Source organism: Motacilla alba, chromosome 13 (assembly GCF_015832195.1).
Source record: "Motacilla alba alba isolate MOTALB_02 chromosome 13, Motacilla_alba_V1.0_pri, whole genome shotgun sequence".
Lineage (NCBI taxonomy): Eukaryota > Metazoa > Chordata > Aves > Passeriformes > Motacillidae > Motacilla > Motacilla alba.
Window position 1 is genome coordinate 4401481 of NC_052028.1, and position 21968 is coordinate 4423448.

The 21968-nt window shown below is 41.3% G+C and overlaps 1 protein-coding gene across 19 annotated transcripts in view; it reads right to left on the reverse strand.

Moving 5' to 3' along the window:
• The window catches only part of TENM2 (teneurin transmembrane protein 2), a 1086458-nt gene that overhangs the window by 17298 nt on the left and 1047192 nt on the right, over positions 1-21968 (reverse strand). For 17 of the 19 annotated variants that reach the window (XM_038149757.1, XM_038149758.1, XM_038149759.1 and 14 more), the window contains 9 exons: positions 20637-20756; positions 18435-18696; positions 17474-17741; positions 16182-16325; positions 14441-14690; positions 11475-11495; positions 7391-7623; positions 5772-5926; positions 4419-5293 (listed from right to left, as the gene is read on the reverse strand). In XM_038149757.1, the coding sequence (XP_038005685.1) occupies positions 4419-5293; positions 5772-5926; positions 7391-7623; positions 11475-11495; positions 14441-14690; positions 16182-16325; positions 17474-17741; positions 18435-18696; positions 20637-20756 (2328 nt within the window). The remainder of the gene's footprint in view (positions 1-4418; positions 5294-5771; positions 5927-7390; positions 7624-11474; positions 11496-14440; positions 14691-16181; positions 16326-17473; positions 17742-18434; positions 18697-20636; positions 20757-21968) is intronic. The other 2 variants (XM_038149766.1, XM_038149763.1) reach the window with 1 other exon arrangement.

A 21968-nucleotide genomic window follows, 5' to 3' on the forward strand; every position in this document is an offset into this window, starting at 1 on the left:
AAAAAGTACAAAAAATGGACAATTTAAAAAATCTTAAAGGTTAATAAGGCCCCTTAAGAGTCTGTATGTGGTGCGCTTTATGATGAGCAGAATGATGAAGAGAACACTTGGATGTCAAATATTTCAGCACAGACAGTGTTATTTAGGACAAACTAGAAAAAACTATGAGTGTCTCCAGTGTGACTCTGCAGCACTCGGTGAACTTCCAGAAAAATGGTTGGTGAAATTCCCCATCAGCAAATATATTTTAGGCAATGCAAATGAGACATTAATTTAAAGTTTTCATTCACATTGCTGGGTTTTTAATTAACCTAGGAAAAATTCCTGGGGATTGCTGTGGGCTACTCACTGGAAATCTCTATTCAAAGTGCAAGGGCAGTCTAAAAAGTAAATATGGATGTGGATGTACAGAGACTGAAGCAGAAAAATGAAAATATTCCAGTGCTATTTCAATAAATGATTGCTTTACCCCTGCCATGGGGGTGTTCCCCAGTGCTGGTCAGAGCTTTGAAAGCAGCAACAGTAGAGATTAAAAGGGTTTATAAGCAAGTGATGGATACAATTAACAAAATACATACAAAAGTACTCTCACTGAAGATCTGCAGACCATTTAGATTACAAGTTAGATATATAAAAAATTCACTATATAAATGATATATACACACTCTGATACCAATATATAAAGAAGGCATTTCTACTTTGCCCATTGTATCAAAATAAAATCTTATTTAAAAAATACTTCAAAGGTAAAAAAAATAAAATGAATATAACAGAAACCTTTTATCTACCACAAAATTTAAGTGACATATTTCTGAAGGTTTTTTTAAATTTTTGTATTATATGAGAGCAAGTGTTGAGCAGAATACAACACCCAGACATTTATCTAAATAATAAGAATAAACTATATATTAATTAAATGATTATGAACTTCTCCTCTTCATGTCATGAACCTGGGTCTAATGAAGTAAAAAACCCAAAATTTACAATGAAAAATATATTAATTGACCTGGTGTCTTCTTCAGAAGCAATCTCTACCTATTGCAGTCTGTGACACAGCATCAGCCTGGATGAATCAGGTCTGATAAGGCAACCTTTACATTTTCAAATGAAGTGGGCTCTGGGTGCTCCAAAATTCCTGAGCTTTTGTTATTGATTTCAGATAGAGTAAGGCTTCATCCCAAATTTTTCTACTAATAACATTACAAGGGCAAACAACCTTTCTTTATCTCGATACCTTAAAAACCAACAAACAACAGCATCTCCCCACTGCTACCTCTCCAACTCTTTGCTAACTGTGACCAAGACCCCCTGCCAGCAGGCAAAGGTTTCCCAGGACAGCTCTGGGTGACAGAGGCACAAAGCTGGTGGCTGTCTCTGCCAGCCTGATGGCTCTGAGCTGCCCATGGCCACACCTATAGCTCAGCCTCCACCATGGGACACAGCTGAGCTCTTGGCACCTTCTCAGGTAGCTACAAGCATCTGTGCATCCCTTCAGTGGGCTTGTGACAGTGCTTTGAGGGCTGCTGTCCCTTGGCCACTACTGTGGCACCTCTATTCCTCAGGCAATTTTTATGACCAGCATCCCAGTCTCAGGTTTGAGCTGAGCTCCTGACAGCTCGTGGGTGGGGCAGGAAGGGCAGGGCCATTGCCAGCGCTGCAGAGAGGAGGAACAGCAGCTTCTGACAACACAGAGCTGGGCAAGGCACAGATCCACACACATTTACATACACCCCTGTTTTCTCTCCCTTTTAAAACTGATTCCAGAAAAAACCTGCAGCACTCTCTCAGGATGCTCCCTAGACCGAGAGGAATACCATTGGGAGCTGCTTCAAAGATCTGTGCTTCATGCCCAAGCCAAGCTGAAATTACCCCATGTGAGCCTGCTGTAGCTGTTCTATTATTGAAGAGCCTTGGCTGTTCCTACTGCAAATGAGCTGCATGCACGTGCACAGATGCTATCTATAGAACTCACATATGGAGTGTGCACACACACAAACCAGCCTGTGTCTGCAACTCTCTGCTTATGCAGATGCACACCTAGATCAACAGTACAACTTTAATTCTGAGAGCATTTTCAGGGTAAAGTTTCAGATAAATGAGGGGAATATACCCAATAAGATAACACGGCACTTCAGCACCTGGTTGCTATAAATGCACTGACATAAATTTTTCATAAGAACTTTAGCTCATGTAGTACTTTTCCACTTAAAAGACCTCTGTTCTTTTCCAGTTCTGCTGCCATATTAACGATTTTGACTGCTGATTATGTCTGTATGACTGCATGAATGGAACAGCACAGAAAACAATTTTATTGTCCTTATAAACTCTCACTGGCTGAATATTTCTTTCATCTTCAATTGATATTAAGTTATAGCTACCAAAAAAATTTGCAGAATGATGAAGACAGTATTTTCTCTTAGGAGCTGTTTCAAAGAAAAAACAGAAACCAGAAACCAGTACTGAGTGACTGTGGACTGTGATTGTTTAGGTTTGTATATTCAATTTAAATAATATATTCAATTTAAATAATGTCTTTATGGTTCTCACATCTATGGGCTCTATGCTTATGAGAATGTATGTACAAATCCGGGAGAAATGAGTTATTTCTGCTGCCTCATCAAATTTACTAATTATCTAAGACAGTACCTCAGGCTGTAATATTTAGATCTAAAGATGGTATTTAACTTCCACTGACCTGAGGCAAAGGTTGTGCATCTTTTCTTATTTGATCTTGGAAAAAAATCTGCAGCACTATGTACACATTCAATGATATTTTCAGCTGATCTCAGTAAGACATCAAAGCCCTTGCCCTCTGTATTTCCTTAGGAATCATAATAGAATTTTTCTAATAAACCATGCTAACTTAGCATTTGTTGTGACTCTCAGACACCAGTTATACGAGTTTTGTAACCAGTAACTTTCTGATGACATTTTTAAATGTTTCATGGATTTTCACGTAGAGTTTTAAATTAATTCACTATTTAGTTTTTGGTGTTTTGAGAAATAGCCAATTTATATGACTGCATCTTGAGCTACCTATTGAGGAAAAAAAACAACAAAAAACCTTCCTAGAAGGGCATCCACATCTCATCAGCAATAATATGAAATTTATTCTGTCTGGTCCAGCGAGCTTTTACTTGAGCTTATTATCAGCAGGTAACACCTTCATGTGGTCGCGTAACTGAACTATTTGTGAAACAAATTTGTGGTGAAGAAATAATTTTTGCCAAATACGAAGGGAAAAGAAGCCCCTCGCCAGGTGAAGGCCCGGGCTGGAGGAGAGCAGGGAGGTTGGGCACGCAGGGCCCCACGAGAGGGCACTGCTTTCCTTCGCACGGGAAGCAGCTGCAGCATCCCTGCCGCGCAGGGCAGGCATTCCCAGCGCACTGAGCGCAGCTCCTTCCATTCCTGCATTTCTTGCGTTTTCTCTGAATAGAGGAAACAGGTGGCCAAGCTGAATGCATCGATAAACTAAGAGGTGTGTGCCATTGCTAGGCTGCGATTTGAAAATAAGCCTGCCATTTAAAATTATGTATAAAGCTTATTCCTATTTTCTACTCGCTGATTTGGGGAGTGATATTTTTTAATCATTAACTAATTCAGACAAAATATATGGCATCATACTTGCCATACTTAAATATATTTTTCAATATGTCATTTAGCTTCTCTTTTTAATATTTTTTGATCAAAAAATGGCAGTGAGACTACTAAGAACAGGATAAATATTAATAAAAATTGGACTAGTTTTTCTAGATTTTTAATATACTTTTGAACCTCATCTCTTCAGATGAAATTCATTTAAAGAGGAAGTTCTGTCTATTTAATCTATATGCTCATGAACACCAGTGTGCTTTTGGGTTATCTACAAATTATGGAAGTTACACCAGGGGTCTGACAGATAGCTGGGGATCTAATTTCCTCACTTGTCTCAGGAATGAACAATCATTGAAGTTAATCAACATTTTAACAACCATGAGTAATATATGAGGCTGAACAGAAAGAGAGATAATTTGAGTTCCAAAAGAAGCTGCAGCATGAGGGTTCCTAGAGAGAGGCAGCTCTGTGGGAGCTGCAGGGGGAGTGCTGGGCTGCTCTGGCTGTGGGCAGCCGTGCTGACCATGAACAGCAGCTTAACCAAGCAGGGCTTCTGGCCATGGCACACAGTTCTCTGTGCTGGGGGGATGAGCTGCCCCAAACTCAAACCCCACACAGGGATTTAGGGGGATCATCCCCCACTCCCAAAGGATGCTATCACAAAGCCACTTGACCATTTCCAGCATCACCCTGGACTGAGGTGCAATGGCCTTAATCAGTATCATTAAAAAAACTACAACAAATTGCAGCAGGGTAAGCCTAGGGCCTACTCACTACCTTTTGAAAAATAAATGTATGCTTAATATATCCAAAAACATTCTTACTCATAAAATGTTGTCCATCCTGTTTCATCACTCTTCGTTGCTAAGAGACCACTGTTTCCATTGTATGTCATTAATCCGAGCTCCAGGGTCTGCGTGGAGACCAGCTTGAGTCCACCATTGGTGCCAACAGCCAGGGTGACAATCTGATTGTCCGGCATCAGCAAGTGGCGGGGCATGCCGCTGGCGTCCCGGCGCACCTTCAAGGAGTTGCCGTTGTTGTCCATCACCTCGGTGACATCGTTATCGCTGCTATAGGTGAAATTGTACAAGTACTCCCCAGTAACGAGGCTCAGAGTGTACTGGTGAATCCCATCAGCATTGAAGACATACAGCTCCTGTTCTCCTGGAGATGCAGCTTCATATTGGTTAAAGGAATTAAGAACGGGCCTGTTTTTACTGACAGCCCTAATGCGGATATTTCCGAGATCAGCTATGTAGATGGTACCATCTGGGGCCACAGCTAAGGAAGATGGTGAATTTAAGATGGCATCAGTGGCATACCCATCATCCCCAGCATAGCAATTACAGTTGACATCATTTTTGCAATCACAGTCTGAAGCTGCCCCTGCAAGAAGGCATATTTCTCCATTGGTAGTTACCTGGCGTAGCCGATTAATTTTTTTTTCATCTGTCTCACTGATGTAAAGAACTCCTGTGTGTGAGATGGCAATGGCACTGGCTGATTCAAGTGCAGAATGAATAGCCAGTTTGCTAAGAGAGTAGTCTATACCAGGAACCTGGCAGTGCATGGGGCGTCCAGCAATAATGCTAACTTGATGGTTTTCTGTGATCCGTAAAATAACATTGTTCTCTAGGACATAAAGGGAGTTGTCCATGGGATTGACAGCGAGATCAGTAGGCCACTCCAGCCGTACCTATGAGTTGCACAAATTATTACTGTAAAACTCGAAACTGAAAAGTACACTCCTAGTGTTTAAAATTCCACGTGTAACAACAGCAAATTAGTGAGGGGTTTATCAGTGTAAATCATGAAACCAAGTCATGAACGGCAACTATTTCAAACAATGATTTCGTTTTTCGGAAATATTAAAGCTACGTGCAGTTGTAACTTTGGCTAATTGTGTTTCTGTGCAAGAATGAATGCTACAATAATTACAGAAAAACAGGCAATTAAGACAATAACTCCCATTATCTCAACCTTATTTCTCAATAGTTGCATAAATAAACTGTGTTAGCCACAGTAAAAAGGATGGTTCACTCATTTCAGTAACAAATCAAATACGTTATCATCTTGTGCTGCATAATGTATTTCTTAAGTGGCCAGGCAGTCATCCAAAATAGATGCCCATCTCTTCCAAGGCAGAGAGGAAAATAAATGCAGTAAGAATCTACCTGGGTGACATCCATGCTGGAATCACAGCTGAGAGGTCGAACAGCAGTCAGGTCATTGGAGCCCAGCAGGGTCGATATAATTCCATTCTGATCCACTTTTCTAATCATAGTGGCATCAACAAAATACATGAGTCCATACTTATCCACTGCAATCCCTGCAAATATAGAATCCAGGAATCAGTGCAGCAGTGAGGCTCCTGGCTTCAAGGCAGGCTTTGTCTTGCTTACGAGATGGTGAAATTTTTTCACTTCCCCTGCTCTTTCCTCCCTCCCAACCTGAGCACAGGTTCTGGAACCCTGCAAAACCCCATTGTTCTGCCAAAGAAATGGCATCAAGAAGTTTTATCCTTCAGGGCTTGAAAGAAAACCACAGAAATCCCCAAACATGCCAAAGACCCAGCAGAATGCATCAGCTTATTTCTAGATTCAGACTCTCTGATATATTACATAAACCAAATTAAAAAATTATCTCCTAATTTAACTCAGAAACTTGAGGCATTGCTTTCTTCATCTGAAGAATCTAATGAGGATGAAGAATTTTTAGAAATCTTTTAAAGTACCTCCAAAATTTTTTGAAAACTGAAGGGACATTGTATTATTTCTGGATTTTTTTTTTTTTAATTCTTTGACCTGTTGCAGTGAAAATACAGAAAGAACATCTGGTGTTTCCAGATGAAGAGACAGGGGTTGCCAGCCTATAAAAAAAGGGAAGGTTCAAAGACTGCCACACTGTGAGTCCTTAGAGAGGAAAGACACAGAATGGAAGGGTGCTCCCTTGGAGGAACAGACGGATGCTGCTGCCTGTTGGGAAGGAGGGCAGCCTTTTTCTCACTTGCCTTTCCTGATTTGGTGCACTGCCTTGTCCATTTCTCAGGCTGAAAATATAATATTGATCTAAAAAAATTCTGTCCTCAAGTGGTTGCAGTGCTCATCCCACTGGGCAGTGAGTGAAGATAGAGCTTCATCTGTTTAATTTCTATGTGTTGACTGACACTACTTCCTATACAAGGAAACCGGAATTTCCATTTTTGTGTACCTTTATGATCATCTAGTTATTTTCAGTCACTGAAAGAACCCAAAGATGTTTGAAACACATGGAAATATACCTGATTAATTCATCCTTACAATTAAGCTGAAACAACAGAGAGAGAGAGAAAAAAAAAACCTTAAAAAGAAACACATCCCCAAATCTCTATATCATCTTGAAAACTTTTTGTCAAAAATTACAAACTGGAAAGGGCAGGAATCCTTTTATTTTCTCTCTGACTCTGAAGAAAAAGGAGATACATGGAGGAAAAACTCAGAGAAAAGCCACAGCAAGCAATTTCTCTCCCCAAAGACTGCACCTCAAACAGTAATCAGTTTCCCAGTTCACACGCTGGCTTCTTGGAGTGAGTGGTACCCTGCTAATTTGTGTTCTGTTCTCCTTTTGCAGCACTCACTGCCGGGGTAATAAAGTTTGCTTTAACTAAACAAAGCACGAACACTTGCCAATCCACTGTAATTAAAGCCCAGAATAAAAATCACCGAGCAAGGAGTGATTTAATTGCCAGATAATTATTTCCACATCCAGCCTAGCTGCACGCAGTCATTCTCTCCGGCTTCTTTCCCTCCTTTACCTCGAGGGCTCATTAGGGTTGCGTCCACTGCCTTCCCTCCATCCCCACATCTGGCTTCGTCAAAGGGCAGGCACTGCTCTCCTGTCCCTGCCACCACTTCAGAGTTACCAGCAAGGTCCTTCGTGCCCGTGAGGGACTTGACTTTGTAAATCCGTCGGCTATTGGTGTCCGACACGTAGAGGGAGCCTGAAACAGGGTCCACGGCCAGATAGTATTTATGAGCAGGATTGTTGCTTTAGAGAAAAAGAAAGCATAAAACAGAAACAGCTGAGCAGTCTAGAAACTTCACAGGCTTTCAGAGCTTGGATACTCATCAGGCACAGAAAGATCTGGAAAGAAAGTCTGACACCTTTGTACAGAGGTGAGGTCTGAAGGACCATCACCTGAGGACCTGACTTGATTAGGGCCTGGTCAGTGTTCAGAGGGATTGTAATTTTAAATCTCGCTCATCCTTCTACACTGAACCTTGCACAGCAGAGCCCAATAAGCCAGAGCTGCACAGCAGTCTTTCCTCTTGATCTCTTTAGCCCCTTAGATCTGCTCCAGGTCAATTCTCTTCGGCTTATCTCCTTCCCCCCTCCCGCTACCTTGTTTAACTTCCTTTGGAAGCAGAAGTCATAGGAGTAGGATCAAAGAATCAGCTTCTGAGTTACTTAGATAACGCCACAAGATTTGTGAGGTCTTGTATAAATAGGAGGCAGAGGCATAACAAATTTATTTCTAAAGCAAATTTGTTCTCATTCATTCTTATCAAGAATCTCATTTACAGCAGATGAAGTTGGTTATATAACTAAAATCAGAGACCCCAAGTGTCTGACTTTAACTCCAAACCTTCTGTTATTGAAAAACTGGTCTTCAGTTTGTGATTGGAATGGGCGCTCACATGGAAAGCTACTTCTCTTCTGAAATATATGTTTTTTGACAGCTTGTCACATTTTGGAACTACTTTAGCAAATCATCTGCAAATTGAGAAATGTCAATCTTCACAATATATATACATTCACACACACAGAACTGCACTGCAGAAATATTTTCAAAATCTTGCCTGGCTAGTTTTACTCAGTTTATTTGGATTTTAAGCATGATGTGAATTTTCCAGCCTTTGGAGCCTATGGGTGAGCGCAAATAAGGTCAATGGTGGTTTCAAAGCATAGAAGACAAATGAAGACGGGAAGAAAAAAAATGAAGGTTACTTACCAGTAACCAGAGATATTTGCCTCCAAATATCCACACTCCTAGTTTCACGTGGCAAAAGTGCCCATCTCCAAGAGTGAGGATACACAGAGGTAAGCTATGATGGACATAAGCCATTTCTTGAGCAGAATCGCTGAAACTATAACAAAGCCACTTTCGGCAGATGGATCCATCGGCACACCAAGGTAACTGTGGTCATGTGGTCATGACCAGATTTGGAGGAATGAGGAGGCCCCAAAATACCACTTTCTACAGTTATTTTCCTCTATGCCAGTCTTTGACATGCCATGGGTTTAGGTCAATAAGGGTTTGCTCTAAGACTGTAGAAAGTAGGAAGGAGATTGGTTGGATCTCAATTCAGTAGGCAGAGGCAATACCATCTGCTGAAGTCTAGGAGTGTAGAAATTAGAGATGAAGAAATACAATAAACAAAAAAAAAATACTTGGCAGGTTTCTTTCATGCATGAATCTCGGAGTACTTTAAAAAGATGGGTGTAGCACCCATTTTACAGAGGAGGAAACTGAGGCACAGAGAGGTTAAGTGGTGTAGACAAAGTTATGCAGGGAAACTAGTGACATGCTTGAGATTAGAGGACAATCTCATTATTCCCAAGTTCGTCTCATCTTCAGCAGCAGACTGCACCTCTTCACTACACCCTTACCACATTCCTTCTCATCCCTCCAAAATAATGCTCGACCTTCTTTGCAACATAGAAAAGTAGTTCTTTCCACTTTAGAGATTCCTCCAGTCTCTCAGGTATCTGAGCCATACAAACACCTGCATGTTTGTCATTGCTTCCAAACTCTGCTCTGTTCTCCCACCATGCCTTCCCTTACACTGAAGAACACTCTGCTGTGGCACTGGTGTTGTGCTGCACCTCACAAACACAGCCAGACTTAGCTCAAGGCTGCCCTGCAGCTGGTGCCCTTTGCATGGCCCTTCTGAAACAAGGCACATCCTCCACCCTGGCCCAATGGGCACCTGAGGCAGGCACAGCCAGGAGCTGGGCACAGGCTGGAGCTGGGCACAGACACTGCTGCTTGCACCTGGAAGGGAGGGTCCTGCTGGACTCAGTGGTGAGAGCTGCTCACATGGTGCCCAGGGGAGCAGCAGCCATTCTGCAGGCATAGAAGGGTCTCTCTTGTTTCCACACATGATTTTGCCAGGCTGTGCCCACCCCTGCCTTCCCTCTGCCCTCAGCCAGCCCTAGGTGTGCCCAGGATGGGATAAGACATGAGTCAGGGTAAAGAGCAATGGCAGAACATGGGATATGGGAATTCCCTCTCCTCTCCTGCAGTCATGGTGCATCCATGGAGCTCACCCTGCCTTTCTCCTCTGGAATCTCCCCCAGGGCAGTTGTGCCAGGGATCAGTCAAGCTTTGGTTACAGATCAGAGAGCAGCTCACTGGAGCTGCAGACCTGTTCCATACTCCTCCCTTCTTTCCTAAACTAGGTCAGGGAATGGATAGTGGAAAACTCTAAACAAATTTTTGAGGGAATTTGACAGAAAATGACTGCTGGAAGGTAACATGCTCTCACTGTGCTCCCAAAGAATCGATGAGACTATTACCTCAAACTGGGATTTGTTTTATAAATGAATACTCAATATTTGTCAAACTGGCATCTGAGCAATTAAAGACCCCTGTCTCTCTTTCCTCCACACTGTTGCCATCTTCACTTGAATTACAGGAGGCCAAGGATTGTAACTTGCTTTAAAAGATTTTCCACGGCATTCACTGTAGCTCAGAGGCCTCTGCCAATAATGTCTGTGCCTCCAGCCCCCGAGTGAATGTGTGGTCACCACCACCTGCAGCCTCACTCTGCTCTCTGAGGGAGCCTGGGGCCCAGCAGCAAGTGCAGCTCATTCGCCCTTTTCTTCTCACAGGTGCATCAAACTCTTTTTCAACAGCAGCTTTTCTTTAAGGTTAACCAAAAGAGAAGCTGTCCAGAGCAAATCTCTAAGCAGATGAAAAATTAACTAGGCTTAGTTGAAGCAAATGAGGAGCCTCCAGCATCACCAATAATCATCAGCAAATTGTGAGTGAATTCACCCAGATAAGAATAGTTAGGGATGTTACTATGCCAAAATATATTGTTAAGGGGAAATGATCCTGTTTAGTCCAGACCATCTATTCCATCAACTTGTATCACAGAAATGGAAAGTATGGTTTTAAAAGGGTAATGCACAGGACACTATGAAACAGTTTACAAAAGCTCTTCTTGTTCTTGCCCTTGATCTTCTCCAGGGTGAACATCCTCCCTGTCACAGGTGTGGCATGAAAGGAGGCACAAGTGTTTCCTATGCTGCAGCCATCCAGAAGACCTAGTGCTCTCCTCCTGACATCCAGGAGGGTTATGACTCCCTCCTGAATCTCACAGTGACTGCTTCTAGTGGTTGCACACAGCCAGCCCCACAGGCTGGCCATTAAATGTGTTTGAAAAAAGAAATATAAACTAAATTATGGCAAAAGACAGCGGGTTCAGAAAATCATTAATGACCAGAAAATGAGTTTTTGACCTATATGCAGTCATTAGTGCTTTTGTGAACCTTTCTGGCATTTGTGAAAATGCTGTTGTAGTTTACCTTGACCATTTAGACCAATTATAGACAGCAGGGAGAGGTGTTTATCTAGAAGTTAGCTTGGGGTTCATTCTACTTGCATTCTACTAGAAATTTCTAATTACTGTCAGGACTTATTGGCTGCTTTTTGACTGCATTTCGTAATTGCTAATGCTTATCATATTCATAACACACAATTAGCACATAAAAATGTTTCTATATATGGTACATGAAGAACATAACATTACACAAGAAGCACAACACAAAAAGCAAACACAATGAAGCAAACAAACCATATCAAATTATATGGGAAAGAGCTCATGTCTTACCTATGTTTAAACTCTTTATTTCTTTATAGAAAGGGAACAGAAGAAAAAAGAACAAACAGTTAGCTGAAGAATAGATGGTAAAGCAAACATAGTATTTGTTTTATTTTACAAAAGGACACAGGAGAAGATATCTCTTTTCAGCACTAGCCTTAGCTTAGTTTCCAGCTGAAGAGTGACTGAGAGGGACAGAGCTGCAAGCTAATTCCCTATAGGATACCCCTGCCCCCACCCCCCTCCCCTCATATTTAGGAAACTTTCTGAACCACTGAAAGAATTTTCCCATGGAAGTATGTGTAGCTTGGGGGCTAGGAGTGAGAGAAACTGGCAGTTCTCTGAATACAGAACTGGGCAGGGGGAAGCATTGGTTTTGGATATTGTCTGCCAGCTGGAGGCAACCTCTTTAATTGAAACAGTTTTCCAACAGTCTATTTCTAGACACATTTTTACTATGCAGTTTGTTTTTCTCTCCTCCTAGTCATTAAAATAATTGCTTAAAGCAAGTTTGGATGCTCCTTGGTATCTGTTTAAGCCTATCAAAGCCAATGTTAGGGTAAAAAAAACCCCTTCTAAGTGAGCAGTAAGGTGCTGTACAATGGGAGATAAACAGCATTAACTGATCCACAGCTTACTGCCCAGACACAAAGCCCAAAAAAAAGTGCTCTCTACTTCCCACAAGAAAATGAACACATTCTCCACTCACACAGCATTTCACTGTGTTGATGTAATTTCCATTCAGGAATATGCACTGAACAAAGCAAGGAGGTTTGTGACTCCTGAGCTGCAGCACTCCAGGCTCAGCCCCCAGCTTGCAGCCCCACGTGCAGTGCTGGAGCCCAAATTCCTGCTGGCCATTCCAACCAGGCACCTTCACAAAGGACAGTGTGAAGGAAATATGCACGCTGGGATATTCTGACATATAAAGGCACTCAAGGTTTATAGGGGCTTATGTGAAACCAAAAGGACATCAGCTGTGAAATCTAAACAAAGCGATGCGTTTGGTTTGTAATACTTGTGGATGTACTGATTGCAACATAATCCAAACTACTTGATTTGAGCTGAAGACTCTGCTCTCATTCACACTTAAATGGCTCAAATCTTCAAACTCTTACCCATGTAACTCATGCAGATTTCAAGATGAGCAATGAATCACAATTACTGCTATAGATTATGTTTGCTGGAATGGACCTTAATTCCTTTTAGAGGAACGGGGGGTAAAAGACATCATAACGTAATCCTAAAGTCTGCAAATCCTAAAAATCTGTATGTCAAGTCCTTTGCAGCTGCCCAACAGCACTCACAATGCATCAGCTTCATTTTTAATTGCTTCCACTTATAACAGAAGCTAAAGAAACTATGCTATGGAAAACAGACTTTCATAAAGGAGGGAGTGGACAACAGCAGATAAAAATACATCTTTTATTTCTTTACTGATGTCCTTTCTAATTTTCCCTCACACATGACAAAAACCCAAGTTCCCTCTCAATCTCTCTCACAGAGGGAGAAAGCAGAGTACTCACACTAACACTGTTGTAAATTTTGAGGCAACATTTTCAAACATAAGGTGGGCTAGGAAACTGTCACTGGCTGCTATTGGTTAGTGAGGTGCATAAAAATGCATTATAAGAAATATCCTAATCTGAAAATGTTTCTCCTCACCTTATAGTTCTATTTACTAGAAAGCTAAAAAGATCTGAACAACTTAGAAAAAAATAATTAGCATATTCTGTATAATGCAGAGTTATAGTGCATATTGATATACATATTTATAGCAGGTCACACTTCCATGCCAGCTACCTTCTGTGGTTTAAACAGAGCTGCTAGCAGAAAGCACTGGATGATCCATGACTTTTAAAAAAAAATATAATGAGGCAGCCTGATGGTGTATGAGGTAGGTGTCAGAGAGTGATTTCAGAGTTGAATTGGCCTGAATCAGATCTCTTTTCTTTTCTATAGAATCAGAATTCACAATAGTGACATCAACAGAATGACATGAATGGAAGAGAGGTGTAAAATAGAGCTAGGCCTCCTATTCTTTAACAGTCCAATCATTTTGCACTTTTTCCCACTAATTAAAAACTAAATGTGGAAGCAGAGGAATTGGTTATTGGTCATATCATTACAAAAAGCCTTGTGACCTAAATTCACTCAATGTACTTTGCAGTTCTATCCAATTTCCAGGAGCACCAGTGCTGCTGCCTGAGTGGGCTCCAGGAGGGGCAGCAGCCAGCCAGGGCACGCTATTTTTCCTCATTTTCCTGCAAGCACTCAGTAGTGCTGTAAGTATAAGATCCAGTTACATGAGTTAGGGTTTGAAGCAATAGCTCTTGCCTCTCCTGGAGAAATGAAAAAAGGAGATGGAACAGAAATGGGTGAAGTGGTACATTCTACACTCATGCCTTCCCTCTTAAGTGATCAAATCTTAAGGTTGGAGCAGGGCACGGGACAGGGGGAAAGACTTAAAATTTTAAAAAGAATTCTGATGATGCAAAATGAATCTGTATGTCAACCTGAACTGCACTTATCAACCTAGAGAAATAGACTCACAAGCAGGGAGAAGAAATGTGAAAGTGGATTTCAAAACCACTGGCAGAGAAGCTTCCCTCTGACCTCATGAGATTGTTACACCTTTGCCTGTCACTGTGGCTCAGTACCTAAGGGCAGTCAGTTCTAGACTTTTCAAACAAAACTAAAAGATGCACTGAGGGAGGACTGAATCAGTGATTACTAACAAGACAGAAAGAGATGCTTTGTACTTTCTGTGCAAGTTAATTTCTGCTCTTAAGTCCTTCACTTTAGTCACTGCTCGGGTAAGTTACAGACTTTGAACTATGCATTTCTGTGCCCCATTTCTCCACTGGAATTTAAATAGGTTGAAAGTGGCAATGTTTTTCAAAATTATAAGAAGTAATGGTAAAGGCTGATTTGAGCACAGGCTCCAGAAGCGAAGCGCTGAGGTGAAGCCTTACCTCAGCTCCAGTATGCTCGTGACATTCCTGGAGGGGAAGATACGCCGGATATAGTTAAAATCCCCAACAAAGAGACTTCCATCAATACCCACTGCCAGTGCCACAGGGGCCAAGAGCTTATTTCCCTCTGCCAGGCCATTGCAGCTCGGACAGGATATGCTTCTGCGGCGCCCGTTCCCCATAATGCTGGTTATCACAGCTGGCTGCTGAGTGAGAAACTGATTTTCTCCGTTGCCTTTGTGCAATATACCTAAGGACAGAGAGGAGAAGAAGTGGTTATTACCACTGTTCATTGCAGGGGACTTGAGGCTGTTTTCTTTTCAACAGCTTCTTTTAAGGACTGTACATTGAAATGACTCCGGCGTTCCGTTTTTCAGTGGTGCAAAAAGAGCAGAAGGATTTTGCAGTTGTAAAAATAAAGGTGTAATGAACATTCAGTGTTAAAACCCACACATACATACCCACAGACCCAAACCTACACTCAGAGTCCTTTGGTATTCATTATGAAAGAAAACCCTGCCACACAGCTCTGGCCTAGGAGTGTGGTTTAGATGGTTTCTGAGTGGGTGGAGAAGAGCAGTTCCTTATTTTTGTCTCACTCCAGTTTCCTGTATCATGTTTTGTTTGGAATTCTGTGCCAACCTTACTGTTCTCTTTCCACCTCTCAGTCTTTCACACATTTTTAATGGAAAATGAAAAATGAGAAATGGAGGAACCAGAGAAAATGATAGCTCAGAAAATGAAAAGATAGGAGAAAGATCAAACTCCCAGAAGGGCTGCTAAGGATCAGTGATAAAAGGCAAGAGGGAACCTGGTGGTACAGATCTCTATTAGACTTCAAGAAAAGACCTTCAAGATAGGATTTATCTTCAAAATATTTGTTCAAAGAGCAGACCCCTGCTCCAAGAAGGGAGTGGATTTTCTGACAGTGTGACTATATTCTGTGTCATCAAAAACTGTGGAAATCTGGCTGGAAACTTTCAGCCTCATGTTCTTGTGGGAATGAAGCTGTATGACCCTAACATCACTGGCTCCCCACTGGTGGCAACACTCTCTGCTGGCATGTACTACCCAAATGTGGATCCACTCCCCAGCACTGGAAGTGAGTTCAAATAGCCTGATCTTGCCAATTCTGAACAATAATTTAGATTTATTAAGCAGAAATACATTTTGTCAATTGGTAATGAGCAGCAGGAAGGCTGCAAACGACACTTTGCAGGGAACAAATAAAGTGTATGCTGAGCATTCAGCTCCCAAAGAGCTGGTAAAATACAAAGATCATGAAGATTCAGCTAAGGCTATGGGAAGACAAAAAAAAAATGAGGAAAAAACAAACAGGTGACTAATGAGAAAGGTAAAGGAGACTCAGTATCTTGTCCCAGACTTGTACTCCTTGTTAGCTGCATCTCAGGTTAGGGGGAAAAGGAGGTCAAGCAAAAGGAACCAGGAACAGATGTGGTTACATGAGAAAAACAAGGAAGACAGAAAGATATTACAGGAGAATAAATGAAAAACCAAATAGAGGATAAAGATTAGGACTTTAGGAAATTCAGCCTGTCTAGAATAGTAAAAAATGTGTTAAAATTCTACAGAAATTTTCTGACAACTGAAATATGCCTCATACCTTACTGAGCTAAAGATGAAATAAAAAGAGTGGAGAAATCACATTTTTGGAAGTGTAAGTATAATGCAAATAAAAACTCCATGTAGGACAGCAAACACATGGAATGAACTAACTCACCACTCTTGACATTAAGTACATGATGTTTATCCAGAGACCATCCTCCTAAGTTTGAGGGATCCAGTTCAAATCCTTGCAGCAGTGCTGTCCTCTTCTCCCACAAAATGAGACTGGGGCAAGTCTCATATTCGAACCCCACAGACACTGAAATGAAATGAAATCTAATATACTTGCTGAACAAACACTGAATTAAATATCCAGAGCACATTCAAGTCATTGAGTATTCCAGTCCCCCAGCCCCCTCAAGAAGATGGAGTGATTATATTCCTCACTTTTATTCTACAATATTATATTCAGATCTTTGACTAGACACAAATTTGAAACTTCATTCACATGTACTCTGCAGGGATCTGATCACATCTATTTTAATGGCTCACACTGGGAAGCAATGGGTTTGCTGAGAGGTGAGTAAGAAATAAAATTTTTAAAATATAGTAAAATTTCATTAAATAATTAAAATATCAAATAGCAGGACAAGATAAATTCTTAATTTGTCAGATGTTCACAGCATATATTTAGCCTATTCATTTTACATACTATATACCAAAGGGCAGTGAAAACTTTGTGTGCATTTAAGCACAATTACACTGTAATCATTACACAGGAAAACAATATCCCAAGCAATAACATAAGAAAGAAAAACTACAGCAAAGAATAACTTAGAAAATATAGAAAATAATTTTTTTAAAAAAGCTATTCTTTCCACACTGGCACAGCTCTGATGCTCATTTTTAACACTGTTGTATTAAAATTATTCAGACAGTCAATGAAAACTGAAAAATATTATGATGATCACTCTTCTTCCCACCCACTAGAACCAAGCTAACTAAAAATAGCTGTAGAGCTACAAGACTGAACAGCATTAGAGGAACAGCATTTTCATTTCAAATGTGTTATACTACAAGAGACTACAATAAGAGTATGTGTGAAAGCCCAAATGCACTGCAGACTGCCAGCCAGTCCAGCATGATGATAATTTTTTAACTAAAGAAAATAAAATTATAATGGTGGATTAGGTTTCCCCTAAGTTCCTGTGGCCAGTTTTTCCTATTGCCTTGTCTAAACCTTCTAAGTCAGGTACTGAGCAGGAAACCCAGGCACGCTGATGGAGTTTAGACCCTCTGAACATGATCTTTAATGTGAAAAAGAACCACAATACAAAGATAAATTGTGTCAGGGAGATAAGAACTGTTCAGTCTACACGTGTTCCTCCATAAGGAAGTTTGCAGTTTTCTTATTTAGAATTATAGGTGTTGCTTGTAAAGTCTTAGAGCTTTTTTATGCTGACTTACCTACAGCATCTGACAACCCATAAACCTTCTGACCATAGGCATCTGTTTTGTCCCAGATAAATGTATATGCCAAGTTGGGAGATGCCTGAAATGATTTTTGGAACAAATGTCCTTCTACTGCTACCATCAAATGAACTTTGATGAGATTGAGTGGCACAAGTGCCTGAGTCATGATGATCTTCAGTAAGGACTTGTATCCAGCAGTGCGGGAACTCAGGTAGCTGAGCTTTATACTAGAGCCAGGGATCTCAATTTCTTCATGAAGAACCTGGCAAGGAAAGACATCAAACACTTTACATTAATGATTTTTTTTTTCTAATATATCACCTTGTGTATTCTTATGAGCTTATGTCTTTCTCTTGCTGGGAGTGGATGTCCTCAAACCAACACAGTTCAGCTGACATTTCTGACAAATAATTACCTGGTGTCTGTGTACACATCTTTTTAAGAGCCCACTGCTGGAAAAAGGGCAAATAAGCACAAACATTTTTTACTGCAAGTTATATGCAAGGGAAACATAAGCAATGCCATAGGACCCCACAATTTCCACTAACAATATAAAGCCTAACTGAAAACAGCAGTGAAAAAATAGCACACATAGAGTTTGCCTTTATCCTAAGAAAGAAATAAGGAAACAGTCTGTGGTCAGCACCACACGCCAAGCCTTTGCAAAATTCTCTTAAAACACCTAAGCTGGCAACTGAAATATGCAGATATACTTGATATGTTGTATGATGATGGGAAGGTGCAAGTTGATCAAAGATAAATGTGTCTGGGTGGCATAACCCTGGGATGTATCCTGCAGCTCTCATTAGAAAACCCGGTACGTGTCAGAACAAATGCAGCTCTGCAGAGACATTTGCTATAGCAATTGCAGGGGACGCACGGTGGCCCTGTGCTCAGGTCAGAACTGTCACCTGACCACTGATTTCTCCACCCTGTTCACTCACACTGTTCTTACCTGGGTTTCTGGCACAATGGGATTGCGGCTGGGAGCGTCACTAAAGAAAGTTGAAAGTGGTGATGAAATGATGACTGGGTCAGGACGGACAAACCCACTGAGATCACAGCTGGGAATGGAGTTCTCCTCTGTCTTCATCACGAGTGTGTCCATGGCATAGAAGTTGTTCCATGGCAGCCACACTGTCCTTTCCTGGCTCATAAACGGGGCCCGTTCAAAGTGCAGCGTCAGGGATGCTCCACCATTTGCAACCAAGTCAAACCTAGAAAAGTGTAGCCTTTAGAAGTGACAAGACTGAGTAATTCCAGTAATCACATTCCTGGCTAATGAGACAGCTACAGAGGCATACCAACAGGGATGGGTATTTGTCTGGTTTTGGCTGGGATAGAGTTCATTTTCTTCTTAGTAGCTGGCGGAGTGCTGAGTTTTGGATTCAGGATATAATGTTGATAACACAGGGATGTTTTTATTATAGCAGAGCAATGCTTACACAGAGTCAGGGCCTTTCCTCCTCCTCACCTCATCCCACCAGGAACCAGAATGAGAGCTAGGAGGGGACACAGCTGGGAGAGCTGACCCCAACTGAACTGAGGGATATCCCAGATCATAAGTGCTACTGTCATTAAATAAAGTAGGGGAAAAGCTGCTCAGAACCTGGCTGGGAACTAATTTATCTTTCTGTTATTTTCCTTTTTACTACAGTTTTTATAATTATTATTCCAGTTATTAAACTGTTTTTATCTCAATGCAAGATTTTTCTTGCTTTTACCCTTGTGATTCTCTCCCCACACCACTGGAGGTGGAGAGAGTGAGCAGACCATGATTATGTTTTAAATGCCATGGTTCCAATGATCAATAGTGGGATGTGAACCTCTGGCAACTAAACAGCTGAAAACCAGCCAAGACAAGCAATGATTTGAAGTCACTTGGACAAAGCTCATTTGGATAAAATTATGAATTCTGTATTAAATAATTGACAAAATACCCAACAAACAAACCACCATATTTATTATTACCAGTCACCTTTATATAGAAACAGCAGAGAAGACAAGTGCATTCTGAGCTGGACACTGAATTATCCCTTTCCTAAAAGATCCTGTCCATCAAACATAAAATAGGACACATGGCAGTAAGAGAATAGTAATGAGAAGTGTTCTACAAGGAATAATTCCTGTCCCCAGGATAACTGATCTATCATTTTTCAGAGAAATTAGGTGTTTACTCCCAACCCCCTACACAATCACAGCAGTAATGTGGAGCTGCACAGGCATTTCAAACCTGGCTTAAATGAGAAATGCTTCCAGGTTGTTCTGACAACAGAAAGAGACATCAGTTGTTCTATGTAAATGCTGGCAATGTAACAAATTACCCAATGATGTCAATAATCTGTGCAGATTTAAATATAGTTCAGCTCACCATTTACTGCAATTTTAAACCACTGAAATCAACATTATACTTTCATAATACCAGATTAATATTCTGGAAAGTATGGAACTTAAATACTCCCTATAATTCAGTTGACTCCTATTAATTATATCAATTCCATTGTTTTTATGCAAGACCAAGATAAAATGGCAAATGTTTACACTGCCTGTGTCAGATAAACTGTTTTAGTTACCACAGCCAGTAAACCAGATAAACCATGACACACTGACTTTTGTTTATCTGAATTTGTGTGCATTTCAAATGAGCTGATACAAGGGGGAAAAAGCACTTTTTTGCACAGCAGGAAATTGTCTAAATATATTCAATTAGAATCTTTTGATTACATTCTACCCTGAAGAAACTCAAAAGAGAGTGTATCTTCAAAAGCAAAGAGAAGCAGAAGGAAAATTTTAACAAAATATACTATTCTATAATGATGCTTTCTTTTTTTCCTGGAAGTGTTAGCCTGCTCTGCATTTTAAAATAAAATATTTCTTGTCTCAGCTGGATATTGCTGTAGCCCACAAATGTTTTCATAGATACAGAGCAATTTATTTGAAAGGAGTCTGCCTGCTAACGCGTCATTATCAGAAGCCAGCCTGTTCGTATTTACATGCAGTTAGTATTCAAAATGCCGTGTGAAAAATTACTTTTGTGTTTACTTAATAGCTCTTTGCCCTGGGAGGAAGGCAATGCCTGGTACCACATGGTTCCATTAGATCCCACCATCTGTTAATCAGCAAAGACACAGGGGCTCAGTGGAGCAGGGACACTCACGTGCCATCCTGGCGAGTGATGGTGTAGCCGTACTTTGGATACTTGACAAACGACACGTTGACCCCGACGAGAGGAGTCCCATCTGTAGTCACCACTTGGCCTCTTATGAGAGACACAAGACTGGAAAAGAAAGAGAATTAAAGGTATTAAAGCTAATTACAAAAGTGAGGTTATGTCATTTATAAGTGAAGTAGTGGAACACCTGTACCTCATTCACTCTAAATACAGTTTACTCCAAAGGTTTTTTAGAATACTGAGGGATTACAATATTGCCCAGCTCCCTCTATACACCTAAATCAAGAAAATGCTTGTTTATGCAGTGAGAAGTGTACACAGAATGGCAGTCAGTGCTTTTCTTGCCTAATAAGGATTTGCCTCGTTGTCTAAGGAGGCTTTGCAGAGTACAAAGCTCTCTCTCCCATTCAGCCAGGCCAAAGCTGTGCCCCTGCAGCCACACTGAAACTCCAAACTGCAGGGTACAGTACCATCATGCCTGTGGGTCCCTAACACACTTGACAAACATGGAGCAATTCCACATCTCTGTTTTTTATGACCAATTCTTCACATCAAGGTCCAAATTTCCTCATCTTAGGGAATGCCTGATACCTGTGCACTGCATTCCAGCCTGGTTTGGAACCCTAGCTTGCACTTTGCCAAGAGGAGAATTTGGTTTAAAGTCCAGCTTTATGCATAGGCAAGACAAAGCATTTCTGTGGCCAGCAGGATAAGCAGCTTGTTTAACCTAAGGGAGATGAAGATGAGCTATTCCTCTAAGAGGCACAGTCAGTTTTTTCTCTTTGGCAAGTGCTCTGCTGCTGCTAAGTGCACAGCGGGCACAAAGTGCTGCTGCTCCCAGCTGGAGAGGAGTTTCCAGCCCCTGGCTCCTTTCCCTTCCATCTTCCCTGAGCCCTGAGAGAAGCAGATTGTGGAGGGAGAAACTGTTTGGTAAAAGGGTAATTGAGAAGGAAAAGGTCTTTGTAGATGGCTTCCATTGCTACACTGGAAACGTGAAAACTGGAGAAGGTGAAAACAGGGAGAGAGTGAACTCCTCTTAACCTGTAATCTCAGGGATTGTAAAACTGCACTTTGCCGTAGTCATGGGTGAAAGGATTTATATATTCACCAGTCTGTGCCTCCAGCATGAGCCTCCAGCTCTGCTCTGCTAACAGAGGGGAATGAAGAGCCCTTCCCAGCAGGACTGGGGCAGGCTCCAGGCACAGCACCCTGAACCAGGCATGGCTGAGCCGGGCAGGGGGATTAAGCTGGGCTGAGCTTGGCTGGACACTGACAAACGGTGCTGGGCTCTGGGAGGGCCCCTGGCACAGAGCAGCT